This window comes from Trachemys scripta, chromosome 15, assembly GCF_013100865.1.
Source record: "Trachemys scripta elegans isolate TJP31775 chromosome 15, CAS_Tse_1.0, whole genome shotgun sequence".
Classification (NCBI taxonomy): Eukaryota; Metazoa; Chordata; order Testudines; family Emydidae; genus Trachemys; species Trachemys scripta.
In genome coordinates, this window is record NC_048312.1 from 6,104,934 (window position 1) to 6,127,803 (window position 22,870).

At 44.4% G+C, this 22,870-nt stretch overlaps 2 protein-coding genes across 2 annotated transcripts in view; one reads left to right on the top strand and one right to left on the bottom strand.

Annotated features, from left to right (window-relative positions):
* Positions 1-14,783, top strand: HVCN1 (hydrogen voltage gated channel 1). Its single transcript, XM_034790987.1, has 6 exons — positions 1-159; positions 8,672-8,913; positions 9,968-10,072; positions 11,257-11,488; positions 13,827-13,939; positions 14,371-14,783. Exons 2-6 carry the CDS (start codon positions 8,710-8,712, stop codon positions 14,434-14,436), a joined length of 720 nt encoding a protein of 239 aa, XP_034646878.1. The 5' UTR covers positions 1-159; positions 8,672-8,709; the 3' UTR covers positions 14,437-14,783.
* Positions 14,704-22,870, bottom strand: part of TCTN1 (tectonic family member 1) — an 18,400-nt gene continuing 10,233 nt past the window's right edge. The window contains exons 6-15 of the mRNA XM_034790986.1: positions 22,265-22,374; positions 20,553-20,573; positions 19,831-19,959; positions 18,590-18,715; positions 18,114-18,196; positions 17,519-17,659; positions 17,058-17,214; positions 16,625-16,750; positions 15,737-15,881; positions 14,704-15,220 (exon numbers count right to left, since the gene is read on the bottom strand). Of these exons, the coding sequence (XP_034646877.1) occupies positions 15,738-15,881; positions 16,625-16,750; positions 17,058-17,214; positions 17,519-17,659; positions 18,114-18,196; positions 18,590-18,715; positions 19,831-19,959; positions 20,553-20,573; positions 22,265-22,374 (1,037 nt within the window). The 3' untranslated portion in view covers positions 14,704-15,220; position 15,737. The remainder of the gene's footprint in view (positions 15,221-15,736; positions 15,882-16,624; positions 16,751-17,057; positions 17,215-17,518; positions 17,660-18,113; positions 18,197-18,589; positions 18,716-19,830; positions 19,960-20,552; positions 20,574-22,264; positions 22,375-22,870) is intronic.

A 22,870-nucleotide genomic window follows, 5' to 3' on the forward strand; every position in this document is an offset into this window, starting at 1 on the left:
TTTCTCCACTCTCTGGCTTGCACCAATGAGGGGGAAGGGGTGGAGGGAGGCCACGCATCCGGCGCAGGGTTACTGCCAGTGGCAGCCCCGGGGCGGCGGAGAGCTCAGCTCGGCTCGCTCCGGAGCTCGGCGGGCGGACGCGGGCAGCCCGGAGACACGGTACCGCTCTGCCTGGCGCGGGACTGGCTTTTCCTGGCGCTCCGCGGGCGGGCGGGCTCTGGGCGGCCCCTGCCTCTGCTGCACCGGGCCGGGGCTCCGGGCGGGCGAGATGCCCCGGGTCCCGCAGCGGGGCTCAGCTCTCCGGCCGGGGCGTGGGGCGCCGGGCTCTGCCTGGCGGGGAACGCGGGTCGCTGAGCGGGCGGGCGCCGGGGCTGCTGCTTTCCCTGGCCTGAGCCGGGAGCCGAGAGACTTAATGAGTCCAACAGACCAGCCCCTCCGGGGGCACCGGCGGGCCGGGGACGGGGACGGGGCAGATCTCCGGCAGGGGAGGCGCTGGGCAGGCTGCCTGGCTGGGGGGGGCACTGGCCCAGCCTCCCCTCTGGGTCTGTGCTTGGGGCAAACAGCCTCCCTTTGTGCGCTACCTCCTGGTGCCTTCGGAGTGCCTGGGCTAACAGAGGGGGAGCATGTGAAGTCTGGCCTTGTGATGGCTCTTCAGGGAGCCCATCCCCATAGCCTCTGGTCTCTGCACCACACACCAACCGCTGCATAGCGCCCCCTGGGGGCGGAAAGTGTCTCCAAGCGGCAGAGGCTCTGATGCCATCTGTATCAAGACAGCCTGCTCCCTGCTGAGAGACAAGCTCTTCCCAGGCCATCTACAATGGACTAAACAAAAGCCGCCAAGTTATGCCCCTGCTCCTTATTTTCATTGATTTATATGTAGATTTAAAATAATAACAATGCCCGTCCACGGCTCCAGGTGCCTGTATGTAGCTAATTGTAAATATAATGAAATAGAAGCATTAAAATAAGTTCCATAGGCACTCAGCCAGCCACCAGTCCCCTTCATCGTCTAGGAAGCACCCCCTCCACTTTCTCCAGAGATCACCCCAAACTGGCCTTCTGCACTGGGCCTGGTCAGTGGCCAAATCTAGGTTATTTTGAACCAAGGAAGGAAGCAAGTTCCAGAGTCTTGGAGGCCCTCCCAGTCACCCCTTCTCTTGTGTAACAAGAGGGAGCCAGTTTGAGTGCAGGTATGGCATGGAGCGGTAGGGTGACCAGAGAGCAAATGTGAAAAATCAGGACCGGGGGTGAGGGGTAATAGGAGCCTATATAAGAAAAAGACCCAAAAATCGGGACTGTCCCTATAAAATCGGGACATCTGGTCACCCTATGGAGTGGGAAGGCTGGTCCCAGGCCGTTTAGGGCTTTAAAGGTCATAATCAGCAGGCAGCCAGTGCACATCCCGGAACCCTGGTGTCATTTGCTCCTGTGAGAAGCCCCTCGCAGCAAGCAAGCTGCTGCCTTTTGCATCAGCTTCACTCTCCAAGGGTACGTCTATGCAGCAGCTGGGAACGGGCCTCCCAGCCCGGGTAGACAGACTGGATGCTAGCTCTGCTCGTAGCATCCACACCAGCTCAAGCAGTGCCAGCGTGACTCTGTCTGCCCAGGCTGGGAGGCACAACCCCAAATGGTTTGAAGGTGCAGCTCCACGGCAATCACGTTGCAATAGTCTAATCTTGAGGTGACAAAAAGCATGGGCGACCGTGGCCATGTGCCCTTATCCTAAAGGAAAAGTCACCTCCTCCTAGCCAGGTGCAGGTGGTAAAAAGCTGACGGGGAGACTGCTGTAATGTGCAGTGTAATCTAATATTTAATGCTTGATCTTCATGCAGGGGCTGGCAGCAGCCTCTTTGGAAGAACCTCTCACAAACTTTCAAGCATGTTATTCTTTCAGTCCATTTTAATCAATCCTGAGTTGTGAACAGAGAACAAATAAGTGTGTATGGGGGGAGGGGGTGACAAGCCTAAGAGGGATGGTGGACAGGAAGAGGTTATTGCTAACTATTGAGCAATTTTACTAGTTAGTGGGTAAACTAGACTTGGATCTCCTGTTTATTTTACATCACTGCCAGTGATTCATGCATGTTTGAAGACTATTTCATAGTTTGCAGTGTATTTATTGTAACAATTTGAGACTTGATTTTTTTTTTTTAATATGTCACCTGATGACATTTTGCATTTGTTTTGTGGCTTTATGGGGCTGTTTTTGGCATAGCATTACTTTCATTTCTTCAATACTTCCTAATTTGGCAGCTGGGTGTAAGTATCGAACTTCTCTTAATGTCATGGAACAGCTGAGCATGTCTATATAAGAAGTGAGGCCGAACCAGTCACCCCAGGCCTTTGGGGAAGTTTGGACCAGCGTGACTCTAAACCAAATGTCCTGTGTTTCTGGAGAAGTTTAGACCAGGATGTGATCTTTCCATGTGGACCTGTCTGATTCATATGGGGTTCACTGAAGTCAATGGAAGGACACCCCACTGACTCCACTGGGTTCAGGCCCCGGTAGAGTAATTGAGTCCAGGAAGTCCAGAATAAGCAACCAACGAGGCAGATTACTAATTGGATTTCTATTGATGAAAGTGAAGCTAAGGATGTGCATTTAGCGATAGGGGTGGAAATGGTCCAGTAGATACAGCAGTAGACTGGGACTTGGGAGGCTTTTGTTCTGTTCCTGCCCTGCCATAGACTCCCTGTGTGATCTTGGACTAATCCCATAGTGCCTCTCTGGCTCAGTTCCCCATGTGTGAAATGGGGTAATAGCACTGCTGTACCTCACAGAGGTGCTAGGAAAATAAGTCCTATCTGAACTCTTCACAGTGGCAACCAGATAAGTATCTAACATAGATTAGTGGAGGCTAATAAAACAGTATCAGAGGGGTAGCCGTGTTAGTCTGTATCCACAAAAACAACGAGGAGTCCGGTGGCACCTTAAAGACTAACAGATTTATTTGGGCATAAGCTTTCGTGGGTAAAAAAGCCCAGAGCTCTCCATGCATCTGAAGAAGTGGGGTTTTTACCCATGAAAGCTTATGCCCAAATATATCTGTTAGTCTTTAAGGTGCCACCAGATTCCTCATTGTTTTAATAAAACAGTGACACCCTGACCCACTCCAGGCTGTATAACCCCCTGACCAAAAACCAAACACTGAACTGCAGCATCTTGCATTTTAATCTGAAATCTCCAATGATCCCAGGGACTGCAAAATTGACCACACCACTGCCATATTTCAGGAGCTATCTTCTTGTGAACGTCTGAAGACGAAATGGTAAATGTTTGACTAGGAGAATTCTGACTTCTGTAAGAGGAATCTTGTTCTTCTTCTTTTAGTACTGGGAATAAGATTTTTCTTTTGTTTATTGGTGCAGATCTCAGCCCATTTGGTAAGATGCAAGATCAGCTAAAGAGATGGAACAAAAGACAACACATAATAAAGTCAGGGAAATTTGTTTTCCTGCTTTTTGGAGCCACAGGCTGTCTTTGTAGCTGCCCTTGAGAGGTGCTAGGGAGAGCACTTGGAAAGGGTAAAGTCCTCCAAGACATGATTTCAACTGCAATTCACTGAGCTATTTATTCCCAGCCAAAGGGGAGTCAGAGGCTACAGGTTATATTGCAAGGCAGGGCAGAAGATGTTCTGTAGCAGCAAAGTTGACAAAGTAACACCAGATGCAGCACCCCCATCTTATCCCATCACAGGCTGGTCTAGCCGGTATTCTAGCCCAGTTTAGGGCCTGTTCCAAAGTCCACTGAAGGCAATAGAAAGACTCCCTTTGACTTCAGTGGCTTCTGGATTAGATCCTTAACCTGATTTAGTTTTAGTCTTCCCTTTCCGCAGCTACAGAAACTCTGGTGTTTACCTTGAACTTTCTCCTATAGCTTTTCACCTTTTGAAGGATTCTTGAGGAAGCAGGATTATCCCTGAAGCCGTAACTGAAGTTTGCTCAGTACAATATGGAGGCCTTAGCCCTGGTGAAAATAAGATATCATCATAGTGACAGTTTCACACAATGCACAATTAACTTGTGGAACTTACTGCCACAGGATGGTGTGAAGGCCAAAAGTATAATTGGGTTCAAAAAGTACAAGAGAGGTCCATCAATGGGTATTAGCCAAGATGGTCAGGGATGTGACCCCATGCTCAGGGCATCCCTAAGCATCTGACTGCCAGAAGCCAGGAAGGGAAGACAGGTGGATCTCTCCAAAATTGCCCTGTTCTGTTCACCCCCCCCCATGGAAGCTCTGGCATTGGGCTAACTGGACCACTGGTCTGTCCCAGTATGGCAGTTCTTCATTCCCAGCACTAAGTCTGCCTGTGTTGCTGGAATCATAGAAGCTCTCCACTCCCCCATTTATTTTAGGATAGATTGTGCTGCTCATTTTCCCCACCCCCCCCCCCCCAAGTCCGCATCCTCATAGATCAGGGGTGGGCAAACTACAGCCTGGGGGCCACATCCGGCCCTCCAGATGTTTTAATCTGGCTCTTGAGCTCCCCCTGGGTAGTGGGGTCCAGGGCTTGCCCTGCTCTGTGTGGCTCCTGGAAGTAGTGGCATGTCCCCCCTCCGGCTCCTACGTGTAGGGGCAGCCAAGGGGCTCTGTACGCTGCCCCTGCCCCAAGCTCCTATTGGCTGGGAACCGCAACCAATGGGAGCTACTGGGACGGTGCCTGTGGACAGGGCATCGTGCAGAGCCACCTGGCCGTGCCTCCGCGTAGGAGCCAGAGGGGGAACATGCCGCGGCTTCTGGGAGCTGCTTGAGGTAAGCACTGCCCGGAGCCTGCACCCCTGACCCCCTCCTGCACTCCAACCCTCTGCCCCAACCCTGATCCCCCTCCCACCCTCCAAACCCCTCGGTTCCAGCCCAGAGCACCCTCCTGCACCCACAACCCCTCATCCCCAGCCCCACCCCAGAGCTATCACCTCCAGCCAGAGCCTTCACCCCCCCACACACACACCCCACCCCTTGCCCCAGCCCAGAGCCCCCTCCTGCACCCTGAACTCCTCAATTCTGGCCCTACCCCCGAGCCTGCACCCCCAGCTGAAGCCCTCACCCCTTCCTGCACTCCAACCCCCAATTTCGTGAGCATTCATGGCCCCCCTATACAATTTCCTTACCCAGATGTGGCCCTCGGGCCAAAAAGTGTGCCCATCCCTGTTGTAGATAATCATGTAAACCAGGAGACTTGGAAAAAAACCATGAGCCATGTGCAAGTCTTTGCTTTAGATTTTTGTTGAGAGAAGTTTGACAGCCATGGTTAGATCTTCCTGCACTTCTGTTTCTGATCCACTGTTACCGTTCAACAAGCATGTGGTGGTCAGAGGCCTCAACCAGGTAGAGTCCATTGTGGTAGGTGCTGCACAAGCACAGTTTTCAATTAAATTCAGTGAGACTCTTTGGCATGATCCATGACGTAAGCATTGCCAAAGCATAGGGAGATGACAAGATCCCCCTCAGCCATCTGTCACAGGTGGGTACAACCCACCCCGGCTACACACTGTGGTGGGGTTTGATCCCTTCTGGCCATTAGTCACTGCTGTCTGGTCTGATCAGGTGGCCGATTGCAACAGCGTATGATGCCATTTCTCCTTTCTCACAGCTCTTCCGTGTCACTTTTTGAAGAGACGTCTCTTTATCGTTCCTGATTGTTTGATGAAATATTTTTCTGGCACTTCCCCATATTTGGGACATTGAAGTAGAAAGTGTTTCTCTGTCTCAGTCTCTCCCTCTGTCACAGTCACTGCATCCAGGGTCATGGTAAATGACAGCCCCAGCTCCAAAGAGATCCAATTGTTTCTATCCTTATATGTTCTCTGTGGGTCATGTACATCCTAATTTTTACCTTTCCTAGCCCAGCTTCTTAAAAACAAACCCTCGTTATTGCTCAGCTCTGAGGATAGCGACATTTGTCACAAATGGAATGATGTCCGTACCCATTCGATGCGCGGTAATATTAGAGAACCCTAATCAAGTTTAACTTCTCAGAGCCAATCTCCTCGTAGGCCTAAATTAATGATAAACAATACTTATTGGAAATCCTCCATAAAGGTCATCTAACTTCCCTGGGTTACATGTTTTACTAATTTTCCATTGTTGGTCATAGTAACTTGGTGCCTGATGGAAATGCAGCCGTTTGATGGATGAGCAGGTCAATTTGGGCCTTCTATTTTTCACCACTAGGTTGTGGGATAAGTGGTGGTGTTTCACCTCTGTCATTTTATTATTTGTTTTTAGACATTTTGAAGTATCTAGTTAGTCTCCCTGCTGTTTGGCAACACACAAGGAACAATTCTCAGACAAGTAGTATAAACAGATTAGCTGAGCCAGGTACCTTGCCCTCTTCAGGGGAAAGGACTTCCTGGCTCTAAAAACTTCCCTAAATCCCACGTTACCTATAGTGTTATATCAAGGGTGGTGGAGGGGCAGGGGGGTGTACAGTACCCTAGCCATGGTGATGGAGGGGCGGGGGTGTGTACGGTACCCTGGCCGTGGTTGTGGAGGGGTAGGGGGGTGTACCGTGCCCTATCCATGGTGGTGGAGAGGCAGGGGGGTGTACGGTATCCCGGCCGTGGTGGTGGAGGGACAGGGGAGGTGCAGTACCCTGGCTGTGGTGGAGGGGCTGGGGGGGTATGGTACCCTGGCCTTGGTGATGGAGGGGTAGGGGGGTGTATGGTACTCCATCCGTGGTGGTGATGGAGGGGCGGGGGGTGTACGGTACCCCGGCTGTGGTGATGGAGGGCTGGGGGGGTGCGGTACTCTAGCTGTGGTGGTGGAGGGGCAGGGGGGGTATGGTACCCCGGCCGTGGTGGTGATGGAGAGGCGGGGGGTGTACGGTACCCTGGCCGTGGTGGTGGAAGGGCAGGGGGGGGGGGGGGTGCGGTATCAGTGAGGTATGTGGGTAGCTGCAGAATGGAACCATCCAGGTTGATTGTCAAATCAGCTGCTAAAATCTTGAGATGATTTCCCCATAACCTGTGAAAGTTGCTGTGCCACCCCAGAAGGCAGCAACACTCCGATCCTGCAAACGGTGTCAGCAGCGCTCAGTGCTAGCCGGGGTATTTGCCAAACAGTCACTTGTAAGATCAGAGCCGGAGTGCCTGGACTTCATACTCCAGTTCCTGCAGGGGCGGCAGAGAGGATCTTGGCAAAGGAGTTAATTTAACCCCTTCCTTCCTATGGCCTAGATCCTGCAGTGGGTCTGTTAACTCAGGCTGTCTTTCTTGTGCAGATTCCTGATCCCCCTCATCCCTTAAAGAGAGCAGAGCACTGTGGAGTAGCCCTCTGGCTGCCAAATTCTCTTGTAAGGGATTAGCTCAAGGGCTGACAGGTTACATTCCACTAAGGTCTGCGGTAAAGGTGGGTCCACACCCACAACAAACAGTGATGCAATAATGATTATTTTAACTGTAATCTCAGTTAAGTGCTTCTCCATGTTGCACCAACAGAACCAGCCCTAAGGCAGTGGGTGCAGAGAAGGATATGGCAGGAAGGGAAGGAGTGGATGGATGCCCCCTATTGCAACAGTGACCTTTGATACAAAACATACTGGGGAAAGGAAAATGCACAAATTGGTCACCAGAACCTTTCTTCCTTGTTCTCCTGAAAAGACCCAGACAAGCAGGTTCTGGGTTAAACCCACCACCTGGTAAAGCAGCCAGGTCCAGGTCAGTTAACAGAACCCCTGGGAGCTGAAAGAGAATATGTCCTGGGGCACTGTCAGTGCTGTGGGGGATACCAGAGAATCATCCTTGCCTGTGAAGGGCATGGAGAAAGAAGACGGCACTAGAAGCAGTAAAGCACAGAGACCCCAGACAGAGCAATCAGGAAAAATGTACCCCAGAAGTGAGAGGCAGAAACTTAAGTTACTGAAATACACTGAGGCCTGATAGGATACATCTGTTCCTGAAAACGTGCGTAAAGCCTTGGTTAAATAACGGTTTGGTTCCAAGGCAAAAGCCTAAATAGACATGAGACCTGTTTCCGCTAAAAACTGTGCTGCTTGGAGACAGATGTAAATAAAGCATTTAAAGTGACTACTTTTTCTTGCACTATTTGTCCTGCTTATCTGTCTGCATGAGAAAATATTTGATTTCCCTCAACCCTATGACAACATGCAGGTTATGTTAAGCAAAGCAAATGACAATGTCTCTAAGCAATTTTTGATCAACAAGGTCAATTTCATGCTAGCCTACAAACTACTTGCTATCTTCTAAAAATAAGACCACACTCTTGTGAACTACCCTTGTGGGAGAACTTATTTGGAGAGTATCCCTAATGCCTCATGGAGCACTAGGACAAATTTGGAAACCTAGATACAATATACAATATATGTGATACCTGTAGTAAAGCATCTGTTAGATGGGAAAGCAGACCTGTGTGTTAACCAGCTTATCTTTGTGGTGTGGTTAAGAATCTGTCAAGATTGGAAGAGATCAAGCATGAAACAGATATAAGTTTCCATTGAGTTGAGCCTCACACGCAGAGATCTGAATGTCAGTGTGGTTCTGAAACCTGAGTTGTAAGTAGATACACATGCAAGTATTCAAAAGGCTGTTGTTGCTTTTCCATTTCAAAGCATTGCTGAGCTGTGTTTTGGGAGGAATTCAGATTCCTGGGATGTTTCAGGGCAGTGGTTTACATTGCTGAACTAACGTTCTGACTTGTGTATTCCCATAGTGTGTTTCTGCAGAGTAATGTTCGCTTAACCAAGAGCCATGTCGCTGTATCTGAAACACTTCACTGTTGTGGGAGATGACCCCGCGCAGTGGGGCAATGACTACAAGAAATGGGAGGAAGAGCAGGTGGAGGAGGAAGGTGGGCAGAAGCCGGAAGATTCAACGATTAACATGAATTCCTCAATCAGACCTCGTTCCTTTCAGGACATGATGAAAAAGCTCTTCAGCTCCCGCAAATTTCAGGTAGGGTTACAAGCAGCCAAGAAAAACCCTGACTCACCCAAGTAGGCCTGTTGAAACAATTGCATTACAAATTCATGGAATTAGAAGAGATGTAAAAGAAATAATAAACTCTAACACTGAAGGGGGAATGGGCAGATAACTCTTTAAAAGACCCATAATCTCCTATGTGAAAATCAGCAAAGCATCTGCTGAACGAGTACTGTGTGATCTGTAGAATCTGCTGAACTGGTACGTTCTTTCTCAAATCAACATGACTCAGTTTGAAGTGGGTCACAGCATTTCCTGAGCTGCTGAGCAATGGAAAGCTCTCCTAATGCTGATCTTTCTGTGAGGTGAAGGCTGAGTGGGAATTCACCCTGAGTTCCTACGTGAGGAGGGATTTCCTAATGAACTCCCATTGCTGAGTAAGGAGAAATCTTTGGTTGACCTGGAGGGACTTCTGCTTATTTTCAAAAAGAAGAACAGGAGTACTTGTGGCACCTTAGTCTCTAAGGTGCCACAAGTACTCCTGTTCTTCTTTTTGCGGATACAGACTAACACGGCTGTTACTCTGAAACCTGCTTATTTTCAGTACTAAACGAGGTCACATGTAAATGAAGCAATTTCATACATTTAAACAGGACTTTGCAAATTTAGTTATAAACTACTTATTGCGGGCAGTCATCTAAACTGGAAAATCAAGGGCCAGATCCTGCAATCCTTACTAAAGCGAGTAATCCACATGATATTAATGAGACTGCTTCCATGAGTAAGGAATTACAGCATTGAGACCGGTAAGTGTTCCTTTCGCTGCAGCAACTGTCTGCATTAGTGATGAGGGCACCTAGGGTCTTAGATAGTTTCCATTTGTGCCTAATCTAAATACAATCAATCCAATCAGCCATCCAGGGCAGCTTTCATAGCTCTGCTAGTTTTCAGGCTGAATGTCCTGGTAAGATTGTACATATGCAGGCTGGATAACTTTAGCATGAATTTGCACTATTTAGGGCAATTGACAAACAAACATTAAACAAAACAGAGTATTTATTATCCTGCTGTTTTCCTCTCCTCACAGATATTGATTGTTTGCTTGGTCATTTTGGATGCTTTGTTGGTGCTCGCTGAATTGCTTCTGGACTTGAAAATCATCCACCCAGACAAACATGAAATAGCACCAAAGGTAAAATGCAGACAAATCTCTGAGTGAACCAGTCTCTCTCCTCCACGGTAGTTCAAAGCCAGATAGCAAGATAGGGAGGCAGACACACAGAATTCTTCCTTCCAGCAGCCACTGGGATTGGGGAACCTCAGATCTATCAAAGTGGTAGTAGTTGGAGGCTACAAAAGATGGAGATCCCGTGCAGGGCCTAAGGATGGCACCCTGGCTTCTGCAATTGAGACCGGACTAATCTACACTTCCCCACTCTCTGGTCTGGGTCCTGCTCTGTAGCATTTGTCTCTACAGGTACTCAAAGCTTTCCCGAGTTGCAGAGTGAAATTACTGTGATCTCTGTCTGCTTTATGACTGCCCATAGAGTTCTGAAAGGCGGCAGTAAAAACTGACAAGACTTTGCTCTTGGGACTGCTCCACACAGCACAGGTCTTATAGCTGTTTGTCTGCAGACTAACGAAGATGACGCTTAGGCTTGGTCTATGCTAGAAAATTAGGTTGGTTTAACTATGTTGATCAGGGATGTGAAAAATCCACACTCCAACCGGTGTGGTTAAGCCGACTTAAGTCCTCGTGTACAGGTCAATGGAAGAATTCTGCTGTCAACCTACCTACTGCCTCTCGGGGAGGTGGATTACCTACACCAACAGACGAACCCTTCCTATCTGTATAGACAGAGTCTCATGGAAGTGCTACATTAGCGCAGCTGTGTTTTAAGTGTAGACAAGCTCTTCGTTATCCACTATTGTTCTCTTAAGACTTGCTTTTTCACTAGGAAAAAAGTGTATTTTTAATTGGTGTTAAAATAAGCAGTGTTACAATCCTAGTGAAGACAAGGCAGTTGTAGTTTTAACCCATGTTAATTGGTTGAAGTAATACTAAATGAGGTCCCTCCTGGAGTTGTGTTAAAGGCCTTGTCTACACTAGACTTTTAAAACATGTTAGCTAATGTGCTGACAACACTGCTGACATCCTAGTTTAGGTAAGGCCTTAGACCATCCAGAGATACTATGCAAATGTTTGGTGGCTTCTCTTCTTTCAGCAAGATCCTTTTGTTACACACATTTAATCACTTTGCCTATTCGCTGTTCAACCAAAGGTGCAGGAGTACTTCTAATATAATGAAGGACATGCATGAGACTAATGTTAATAGCTCTATGGCTTCTACTTACTACCTGGCATTCTTTTCCCAGGTATTTCACTACCTGAGCCTTTCTATTGTAACCCTCTTTTTGGTGGAAGTTGGGTTTAAAATATTTGTCTATCGCCTGGAATTCTTTCACCACAAGTTTGAAGTCCTGGATGGAATAGTGGTGGTGGTTTCGTTTATCATCGATGTCGTCCTTCTGTTTCGGGAACATGAATTTCAAGCGGCTGGACTATTGATCCTACTCCGACTGTGGCGAGTGGCCAGAATTATAAATGGTAAGTTTGTCAGTTAGTTTCAGGGAATTTGCTGGCTATTTTACTTGCTGAACCGTGTGTGTGTGTGTGCGCGCGCGCGTGCACGGGGGCGAAGGGTTCCAAAGACGTATGCAAGAGGCACATTTGCTAACCTGTGTCCTGATCTTGTAGCAAGTGCCATGTGGATTTTGTTGCAGGAGTTTAGCCCGAGTTAGTTTGTAAGCTCTTTGGGGCAGGGACCATCTGTTTGTTGTGGTAACACAGCTCATACGCAGTAGGGACCTGATTTGTGGCAGAACCCAGATGCCCTAACCAAATAATACCCATGTATCTAGCACACTACTCTTAAAACATTCTTAGATTACTCACGCTTGAAGAGGGATAACATATGCTTTGTTTTTGTATTACGTGAGTGTCTTAATAACATGTCAGGGGGGAATAGTGTAATCTCTCTGTCCTGGGATTCCAGGTCACTAGTAAAATATGCATTCTGCCACTTCAGCACTTCCTCTTGTCACTGTCACTTTTCCAGACTGCTGCTGGTGGTGATCTGGATAACGGCCCATGTGTTACTTGGGATCTTTTTCCAGTTGATTCTGGTTTGTGTGCAGTACTATGAAAATATGTACAAGCCTACCTGCCCTAAATATGTCACTCACAAAAAAGGATTTAGAATTGTTTACGTTTTTCCTTGAGATCAACAAAGAAAAAATTAAAAGGCTGGCAGTGATATTTCTCCTCCTCCCTCCCCTTCCAGACCTTGCTGCTACTGTAACAAAACAGTACATATAAAAAAGACACATACCCTATAGCTGGAACCATTTCCTTCCTGCATCACAAAGAACCTATTTTGGCATTAAATATGTGAAGTCCTGATCTTCCCCCATTCAAAGCTAAAACCTCAGACCTACACCTGTACTGTGGCCCCTGTTCACAGTGCCTACAAATTCACTTTACACAACTGCCCATTAGTTGACACAGTTGTGAATCACCAATTATTTAAGACAAAGCGAAGATATGTGTCCATAACATGTGGCTTGCACAGATTTAAATACAAAATGGTCACCTCTAGGAAAAAGGGAGAATAAATGAACTTTGAGGGTAGAAACAGACGCTGACCTTAAGCTGGAGTGAAGGTTGGAGATTAACAGTGGCCTAGAGTGAGTCTCTAATGATGCATATGTAAGTCACTGCTATCAGTCTTAAGATGTAATCTTAGTTGAAGCTAAACGTTTTAGTCCTGTCTCAAATATTTACAAGGAAGGGGAATTCTTATCTTTGGTGTTTTGCTTTCCCTTCCCTTTGATCCAGATCTCCCTAATGTTCATAACAGGAGTCTGTTGTACAAATAAATGAAGCCAGATCACTCACATTTCCTGAATTGCTGGAAGGAACAAGTTTAGACAGGGTGGGGACAGATTCTGGCTTTACCAGGATTCCATAGCTTTCAGGTTGTGTTCAGGCCAGGTGATTGCAGTCATCAGATGCGCACACATGCCCTGGGAGGAGGTGGAATCTATGCACAAAAGCCGTGTAGATGTTTCCATTCTCCTTTAGAGAGGCAAGAACTTGAAAATCAGGGCCGTGAAGTATGCAGAACCGGTTCCAGTACTACTGCATGTAGCAGCAGGTATACACAGCATAGGATGCCAGCTTTTTGATTACACTGCACTGTCACCCAACACGAGGCTCTAGCGGCTAGGAAGAATTTGGTGATGCAGTTCTTCGTAAAGAAAAGGGTGGTACGATAATTCTTGCCTTAGCTATGGGGGAGGAATTATATGCAATGGCTTAGTAAAGGAAAGACACTTGTATCCTGAAGGGAAATGGAATGTCCTCCTTCCAGGGGCATTTAAAGAGAAGTTAAAAGCTTTAAAGAACAAGTGAAACCCTGGTCAAGGCAGCACCCCAGCCTGTGGATCTAGACTGGATGGTCAGTGTTTTATCGGGTTCCAAAAGAGTCCTTGCTCTCCTCAGTTGCGCTTTATGCTAGGTTAGGTTAAGACCAAGGCCATAACAATGGAAAACCTGTGTTTAAAATGGAGGGACAAATTGTTACTCAACCACACATTCCCTTGAGTTCTGCTGAAGGACTAAATTCAAAGTAGAGATTTGAATGACCGGGACCTGGTCATTAGTGGCCGAGTGCCACTTCTCAGCAAGATGTTGGTGTTTGAAGTCCCTGTGGGGCTAATTTGAGAACCGTATTATGAAAAGCAGGACTTGGGGGCAGAAGCAGAGTTTGAGAGGCTACATGGATATAAAACGAAAGACTTGAGCACAAACCACAGATGCTATTAACTTCCTACTGGCTGCTGTTTTACATCATAAAGCTAATCCTCCCTGCATTGTTTCCTAGGAATAATTTTATCAGTAAAGACACGCTCTGAACAAAGGGTGTCGAAGCTGAAGCAAGCAAATCTGCAACTTGCTACAAAAGTCGAACAACTGGAATACAGCTGCACCGAGAAGGTAAGAAGGGTCATAAAAATGTAAACAGCTGCATGAGCTGGACTACAGTCCTTTCCCAGCAACTAGCTATCTAGGACACCAATGGCCAGCCTGATGCTCTAGGCTCTGTTTTGTCCCAGCAGTATGATTGGGGATGTTGCACGTTGGCCATGAAATCTACCCAGCTCCTATGCAGTTGGTACGAGAGCACTTTGGGGTGTCCTATAAACAAAAGGGTCCATTCAAACAAGGTCATGATATTTCCAATTCCCTCTACCACTTCTATTATGTAGGGTAAGCACATATTTGATTTAGCAATGCCTTGTTGAAGAGCTGTGCTGTTTCCCTGCAGGGATGGCTCCCTTTTCAGCAATGGGAGAAGAGCTCTCTGGTTATAGCTTGGAAAGTGTTTGAGGATGAGAGCTACATTAATAAGATTTTATTTCCAACAGGAGCAAGAAATCGAAAGGCTCCACAAGCTGTTACAACAGCATGGACTTGTCCGCCAGCCCCAATAAAAGACTGGCGGTCTAGGGCGAGGGAAATCCGTCCCTGAGGAAGTTCCAGTGCAAAAAATGCTGGTTTGACCATCCCTTGTTGACCTCTAAGATACTTTATATACCTCCGTGCTCTCTTGTATAGTATGGTCTAGATGTAGTTTCTACTTTACTACCCCTGAGATTTAATCAAGAGTCTGGCTTAAAGGTGTTGTTGTAAGACTACCTGTACACTACAGGAGCTTTGCAACAGATTATTGAAAAATTAAACACGCATTCTCCCTTAAACAATGTATTGCATAAACCTTTAATTGTAGAGCTGTACAGTGAATGCTGCACCACATGTAATAAAGTCAGATATTTACAAAGCGGTGAATATTGGGGGTGCAACTTATTTCAAGGAGTTGCTGTTTTTTGCTGCATGTTCTTCATCTGCAATACCGGTAGGAGCTTGCAGTTCAAGACGACAACCAAGATAAGAGTGCAGTCTGAGGAAGGTCATTTAGTTTACAGCTCAGCATTATTCGGTCTCTAAACCACCTCTTGCTCTATTCCCATTTGTCTTTTGTCAGAGTAGCTTCCTCGCTAATCTTTGCTCTGGCCATATTATCCTGTTGCTGGGTAGCACTTCCGGAGGTGCTGTTGTACTTAATTGTGCAATGAGTCCCAGCACGTGTCATTTTGAACAAGAGCAGAACCACATCAGCTACATCCAGATAAGGTAGGTGTCCTCAGCAACAGGCTTGAATACTCTGCAGTATATTATTTCTTCAGTTCTTGCTCTTCATTTTCATTTGTATGTGGGCTGGGGAAAAAGGGAACTGTGTAACTGAAGCTCTTAAAATAAAACATTAACGTAGTGGCGTGTGTAAAAGTTAGTGCGCTACTGAAGAGGATTATGCTCCAAAATAACCTATCACAACAGCTCATTCCAGCTAGCAGGATTGTTCTTTAGACTCAATGCAAACTTGACGAAGGTGCTGGAAAAGGCCCACTCAGTGAGTGCACTCTTACTACATGTGCAGGCATCGTTTTGAAGTGTGGAAACTGATGGGTGGGATTTCAAGAGTACTTGGTGTTGGCAGAACTGCTCTCGTTGATTCCCATGCAAGCAGGTCAGCCAATAACGAGGACATTAGAAAATCCCTAGCCTGTCTGTTTAGCTTTTTTTAAAGAGTTTAATTTCAGCCTTCAGAGTTACAAGAAGCAGCATATTTCCTATCTTTAAAAGCAGGTGAAGCTGAGGGCTTTATTCATCTAATGCTTGGTGATTACTTAGTTTAAGAAGTAGAACTTGAATGGGATTTGGATGTATACTTACGTTAAACAAATGGAAAGAAAAAGTCAAAGGGTAACTTGGCATCAATGGTTGGTTGAGCTTTATAGCCTGGCTCTGCCGGTGTAGAAACATCAATGAAAGTAACAGAACTTGCTATCTGAATAGTTCTTTCACTTCCAAAATTAGTCTGCAATAAAGATACAGATAAGTGTTAGGCTCACGCTGGTTTTATACTGCTGACTTTTCACTAGGGATTAAATATTTAGCTGTCACTGCCACATGCATCTGACGAAGTGGGCATTCACCCCGAAAGCTTATGCTCCAATACATCTGTTAGTCTTAAAGGTGCCACAGGACTCTCCGTTGCTTTTTACTAGTAACATCGGTACTTTGACATCACGGAATTTCCTTTTTGAGATGTGTGACAATTTCACTGGAAACTTGTTTGTAGCAAGGAGTCCACAGTTATGTTTAAGTTGCAATGAAAACTGATGGATACAATACATTCTAACAAAGTTTTATCTTGATCTCTTTCTGACAAACTAAGGGCTTGTTGTCTACACTGCACTTTACAGCGCTGCAACTTTCTCGCTCAGGGGTGTGAAACCCCCCCCCTCCCCCCCGAGCACCGTAACGTGCCAGTATAGACAGTGCACCAGCGCTGGGAGCTATGGCCCTCATGGAGGTGGGTTTTTTTAGAGTTCTCTCCCAACGCTGTGTCGCGACTACACAAGTCGCATTAAAGCGCTGCTGCGGCTTTACTGTGGCCAGTGAAGAAGTGCCCTAAGGGAGACAGAAGAGCAACAATGTTTATATAACAAGGCCTCTGTTATGTACAACTTAAAGGTAATGTATACTAAACCACCATCTTTAGTGTTCTAAATAAAACACATTCTTCCACTCTTAAAATCAAACAAGTTTACCACAGACCTGGGCCAGTATGGTGGTAATGACCGTTGCTGAGACGTTCACGATTTTAGCTTGTGGGTTCACTAAAGATCCATATTTACTCCACTTCACTTCTATTTCAAATGATACTGGGATTTGGCATAGGCCCTGAAAACATTACAAATTGGCTTATATTGATTTTTGTTTCATTCATTTTATTAAACATGTACAATACCCAACAGCTCAATGTGGGAGTTTTTTAAATTACCAGAGTAACTCCATAGTTCCCCTCAATAGACAATGCTGCTAGCCATGTGCTGTGGTACATTATTCATGCATGCATAAAAGCACTTGGGTCCTCACCTGAGGTTAATCACTGTAGCTTCATTGACTTCACTGTGGACTTCAGTGTCCATTTACAGCAGCTGAGGACTCAAGTGTGTGTGTTCTTAAAAGAAAAATTAGTTATTTTCACCTGTTCTGAAGCTTGGATGTGAGTGATTGGCACCCAATCCAATACATCTTGGGCCTGAGAATTTCCAAATGAAGCTACATATTCTGGAAAATTTTGTCCTTTCAGTACATTCAAGATGATATTGGCCAAGAGTTGACATTCTGTACTTGCTGTGATTCTTTCAGAAAAGAAAAGATCAATTTAAGTGAAATCTTGTGGGTTAGCATAGCACTGATTTCCCCTTGCTCTCATACAGTGCTCAATTCTTCTGACTATAGCTGATCTGTTATATACAACTATTCCAAGACAATTCCGTTAAATTACTTTTAAACTAAGTACTCAACACCCACCTCCACTACTGGTATATTGTACAAAAATTCTAGCATCTGAACAGATATTCTAATCAGGTAAATGGAACTATTACTAATGGATTATAGTTGAGAATAGATTGATAAATGCTCAATGGAAAGTTACCCTCTTACCTTAGTTTACAACCAGATATCATATTATAACCAAATAATACTGGGGTTCTGACTCCTTCTACAGCAAGACAGTCCTGGTTAGATGAGCTTTGCAAAATAGTAAGTTGACCGTATGTATTAGAACTCTGAATAATGCCAGATGTAATAGAGAGTTAAGGCATAATATTAAATATTCAGACTTATGAAGTGGAATCCTTAGTAAAATCCTCAAAATGAAAGTGAAAATGCTACAATAATACTAGATACTCTGTAGATAGTTTAGAAACGTTACTAGAATACGTAATTAGAGCCTGATCCTATTTCCTTAGAAGTCAATGGCAAAGCTCCCACTAATTATAGTGGTACAGGATTGAGCCAGTAGATATTTCTGAAATACGGGCTAGTAGGAATGCATAACTGTGGGAAAAGATAATGCTATAAACCATCCTTGACAAATAATCATGAAGATGTATCAACCCAGGCACAAAATCTACTTGCCCACCTTTTACCATGAAGATGGTCAATGCTTATGTCATTCATTGAGCTAAAGTTCTTGCCCTAGGCAAGAAGCTTTTTCAAAGCTGCTATAAACCACATTTAGATGTGAAAAGGATATCCAGGCGGTCTAAATCCTGCCCTCAGAGGCAATCCAATACCATAACCAGGATTTCCACTAAGAGGGACTGGCTTTGTGTTTAGCTGTAACACAAATTACACAACATTAGTTCTTATGTTTTACTTCAATATTTGGAAGCCAGAGACAGTCAATTCATTTAGGATAAGCGGTCTTGAATAGTTTGAAATATCAATCCATACAAGACTTCTGCCTAGGACTACACGAGTGTTTACAGAAATCAGAGCAACACTTTGCCTTAATTATGCACAGGTGTACAGCCACCCGATAAGCCTTCAAAAGGAAAAGCACCAAAGCATTTGGAGGATGTGAACGCACGGCTCTGAAGTTCTGCCTTGCTCATCCATCGAGTGTAAGCTGTGCTCTACTTTACTGGTAATTAGTTCTGATGGAAGTTAATTTAATAACAAACCTTATTAATCTTTCAGCAAATTCTCTATAATATGTTTAGACATTACCTGAGTAAAAGTGATTTCAAAGCTTTGTTGTATTGGAAGCATTGTATTGTTAATTGTCCCCAGGACAAAAGAAACAGCTGCAGCTGTTATTTCTCCTGCATCGGTGTACGTAATAGAATAACTCACCTGAAAACAGAGTTTTCCATATTAATTAGAACAAGTGAAAAATGAGCTAAAAAACAGACTATATAGGGAATCTTTCCACACTTCTCCCCTTCTTTAGGGATAAATGTCCTGGAAGATCACCACCACCATCATCTAAAAACATGCACCTTCTCAGTTGCAATACCCATGTAAAGTCACGTGGCTGTAGAACGGCAGGATTTGAATCACTAATCAGTACATGGCTGATCATTTTATAGTGGCCACATATTAGAAGTCAGACCCACCTGCATGTGGTTTTATAAAATGTTAATGGGTAGGGACTGATGGAGTCTGGGGGGGGAAAATAACCTCTATCTTCTGGCTTTTCCCCTCATCAGGAAGGAACTTTGGGGAAAAGCAAATAAGTAAGCACTCTCTCTCTCTCTCTCTCTCTCTCTATCTCCATTCATCTACTGACTACAGAAGTGACGTTGAAGGAAGTAGTTGTGGTCTAGCCTAGAGAAAAATGTGATACTTACAAAGATGCAAAGAGAGATCAGTATCCCTCTCAATAGATGTAGGAGATAAAGGACACAAATGTAACAAACCAATACATTAGTTATCAGTGTATAGGAATGATTTAATGCTTCCCAGTTTCCTCAAAACTGATTTCCTGACACCATCTCTCCTACTCACTGTCCTATACCAACCCTCAAGTTTAGTTATTTTTAAAAAATGTAAAGAGATGAACTAACATGCATTGTACCAACCCAACTAGCAGTTTAATCTTATTTTGTGTATTCCTTCTTCCCCCAAGCATCCTGTCTCAGATTCATCTTAGATTCTAAGCTCCCGGAGACCGAGACTGTATCTTGTCTATGTCAGCTGCCACACACGAATAGTAAATATTAAGTAGTATTAGATGGATTTGATCCCACGTCTCCATTTTGCATTAGTGTGCATTTCCAATCCAGTTGCAAGATATCATGCTGTATATTGTAAGGCTCTGTTCTCCCAAAGATAAAGTTTCTCTTCACCACATTTTAGCTGGAAGTGTCATGATTTCCAATAGTTTCAGAAGTAGGAGTGAAGTAGGAATGATCTAATACATACATGCCTTTAATTTAGTACAAAGGAAAAACAATTTGTGTACCTACCCCAAGAACTACATTTATGCACACTTGATCATCCAAATACCTGGGGAGCAAAAGGACATCACTACTGTTGAGCAGACTACGAGTTCCACTCAGAGACTGGATAGTTATGGTCTGGACAGTAACATTAACCTGAAACATAAACAAGTGTCATTTCTTAATACTGGGTATAACTGAACTGTTAGGCACATGATCCTGCCTGGATGACTGATACTTTTTCTTGTTTAAAAGAAATCCAACTGTTATAATTCAGAAGTCTTAGACCAGTGGCTTCCTGGAAAGTAGTAGTTTGTTTCCTAGAGACAGCTACATTAGCCAGGAGCTACAAGCATTTGTCTGTACCCTAGAAGGGCATGCTCTAAAACCCTCAAGAGCTAGCCTGAGGTTTCTGTTCCAGAGGGATAGAACAATGGTCGTGTTACATGAATTGCTGAATACCAGTCAGATGTTCCATTTTTAATAGCAAATATGAGCTAACCTAGAGTCTATAATTATATTTGGGTGGGGATTCAATCACCAGAATTAATAAATCCTCTCAGGGAGTAGCTCCAAGCTCTTGAGCACCTTTCACTGGTTAACTGTACCACTGCTGACAGAAGACATGCTAACTGGCTTCAAGAGTGAAATCCCGGCCCCGCTGAAGGCAATGACAAAACGCCCATTGACGTCAATGGAGCCAGGATTTCATCCCACGTGTGTCTCATCTAAGAAATAATGTTACTTACCATCTGACTTGACTTAGGTACCTAGGGGAGGGAACAAAAACAAGCTATTTCAAACAACAGCTAGATCATTAGCTAAAAATAGCAAATAAATAAAAAGATAAGTGGTTAAGACAATTGCTTTGTCTATTTCTTTCTTCTCTACCAACAATTATCTAATATTACAATGGCTTTCACATCAGGGAAGTAACTAGAAATACCATACATTATCCTCACTACCAAAATTAGCGGCTACTCATGACTTCAGAGTAAAATCATGTAGTCCTTATGGTCTGATCCAGTGCCTGTTGAAATCAGTGGAAAACTTCCTAGATTTCAATGGGTTTTGCAACAGGCCCTAACTTTGGCTAAACTCCCACAAATAATAATAATAATAAATAATAAATTCAGCAAGGAATAAGCGGCTCTACGATTTCCTTAAAAGGTCACCAAAACTTGGTGTCTGCTCTTATTATTTCCAGTCTTGCCTGCCTTTTTGCAACACAAACTCTGAAGATAAAGTGAGCAGGATAGATTATGAAAGTTTAGTTGTATCAAAAACACAACTTCAGAAATGGCACCTCTACTTTACATAACAGTTGTTCGTATGTCATACTGCTTAGCTTATTGACAAGAGTTTATGCTGCAATAATTCTGTAGAGCTCCACAGGCTCCAAGATTGATTCTTGCATTCTGCATTAAATCACCCACCAAAACTTGTTTTTTGTTGGCAGAGGCGCACAAAACAGAATCTGGAATGTTTAGGTCCTGGGTTCGTTTGCAATGCTGTCAAGACAATCAAGTTGGGCTTAGTAAATTGAGCAAAACTGATGGAGAGTTCACTGACAGAATAATAATGAATGCTCATGTGTTATTTGTGCAACCGTGGCTAAGTCCAAGGTCCAGTGCTTACAAAATGTCTCCTTTTCCCTTTTTTGGAAAATAACTAAGAAGAAGAGAAGAATAGGAAAAAATTAATTCTTGAAAAAGTAAGTTTTAAACTAGAACAAGAGTGGGGTAGATGGCAGCAGGGCTCTGTCTTGCTCCAGTAAAAAGGGGAACCGAGGGACAGTTATGACCATCCTGTCTTTTATTGGAGCATGAGGAGGCAGAGGGCACAGGTATGGTCCCCGACACTGCTATGCAAAAATATCCTATCTGGGCCCACGAAGTGCATGCGTATCTACAGGAATCCACACACTCAAAGAAGAACATTAATCTCACTCTACCAAAACCCTGGCCTCTGCCAGCTTAGGCACTCTAGCCCAGACCCCCCAAAGGTATATAGCCTCCTAACTTCCAGTGAAATCAAGTTAGGAGCCTAAATACTTTTGAAGATCTAGGCTCCTGGCAATAGGCTCTTTATGAAAGCCTAGGCCTGCATATCGAAAGCGGAAACCCATGCCTCTACAATAAGTCCACTAACTCAGCAACAGCAATCCTAGAATCATACACAAACTCATCTTCCAGGCTGTCTTTTGGTTATCTAAGCCCCCAACAAATAAGTGCTTCTCCTTTCTGAGCTTGAAAGGGGGATGGAGGGAATGGCTATTTCTACAAGGTATGATGGTTATGAAGATTTTTTCCAAATCCCATTTAAACTCCTATATAAAGTAAACTGTCATCATCCCACTTCCCTTAGGAAGTGGAAATTACGTAATTCTAAAGATGTGAAGAGGAGATAGGAAATAAATACCAACTGTCAGCCAGCAGCTGTGTTTCAAAATCCTACTTACTGCTAAAATGCTGAAGTTGGTGTAGAACAGCATACTAAGTGCTTGAATGGTGTTACAATTTCCCACATTTATCATTCTACTGCATTTCACAGCCTGGTTTACTAGAAAACCTGTAAAAAAAGTATTACTGAGAATACTAAACAAGACATTTATAAAAAGCAAAAGACATAAAAATCTCAAGTAAATGCAACACAGAAAGTGAATGTGAAGTAATTCTTTAGACAGCTGTCAATTAAAAGATTGTCTATTAACACCTCCACACAAGCATATGACTATATCTTAGAATCAGTGCCTATTATGTAGCCTATGGTACAACTGTAGATAAAAAGCTTTATCACTTTTATAGTGAAAATCCTCACGTTTCAGGTTAAATTCAAAACTAAGAGTTCACCTTTTCATTAAAATTTTAACCGTCATGGAGGGCAAAACAAAAAAAAAGGAATTTATTTTCCATTTCTTTGACATTTTGACTTTTGTTTAGAGACAGAAAAGAGAGCCACACTTTTTCACATAGTTTAAAGAGGATTTTCATGATGTGATCATCTATTACTAATTAGGTGCATGTATGCTCATTTAGGACATGATCGCATTCTTACTAAACATGAT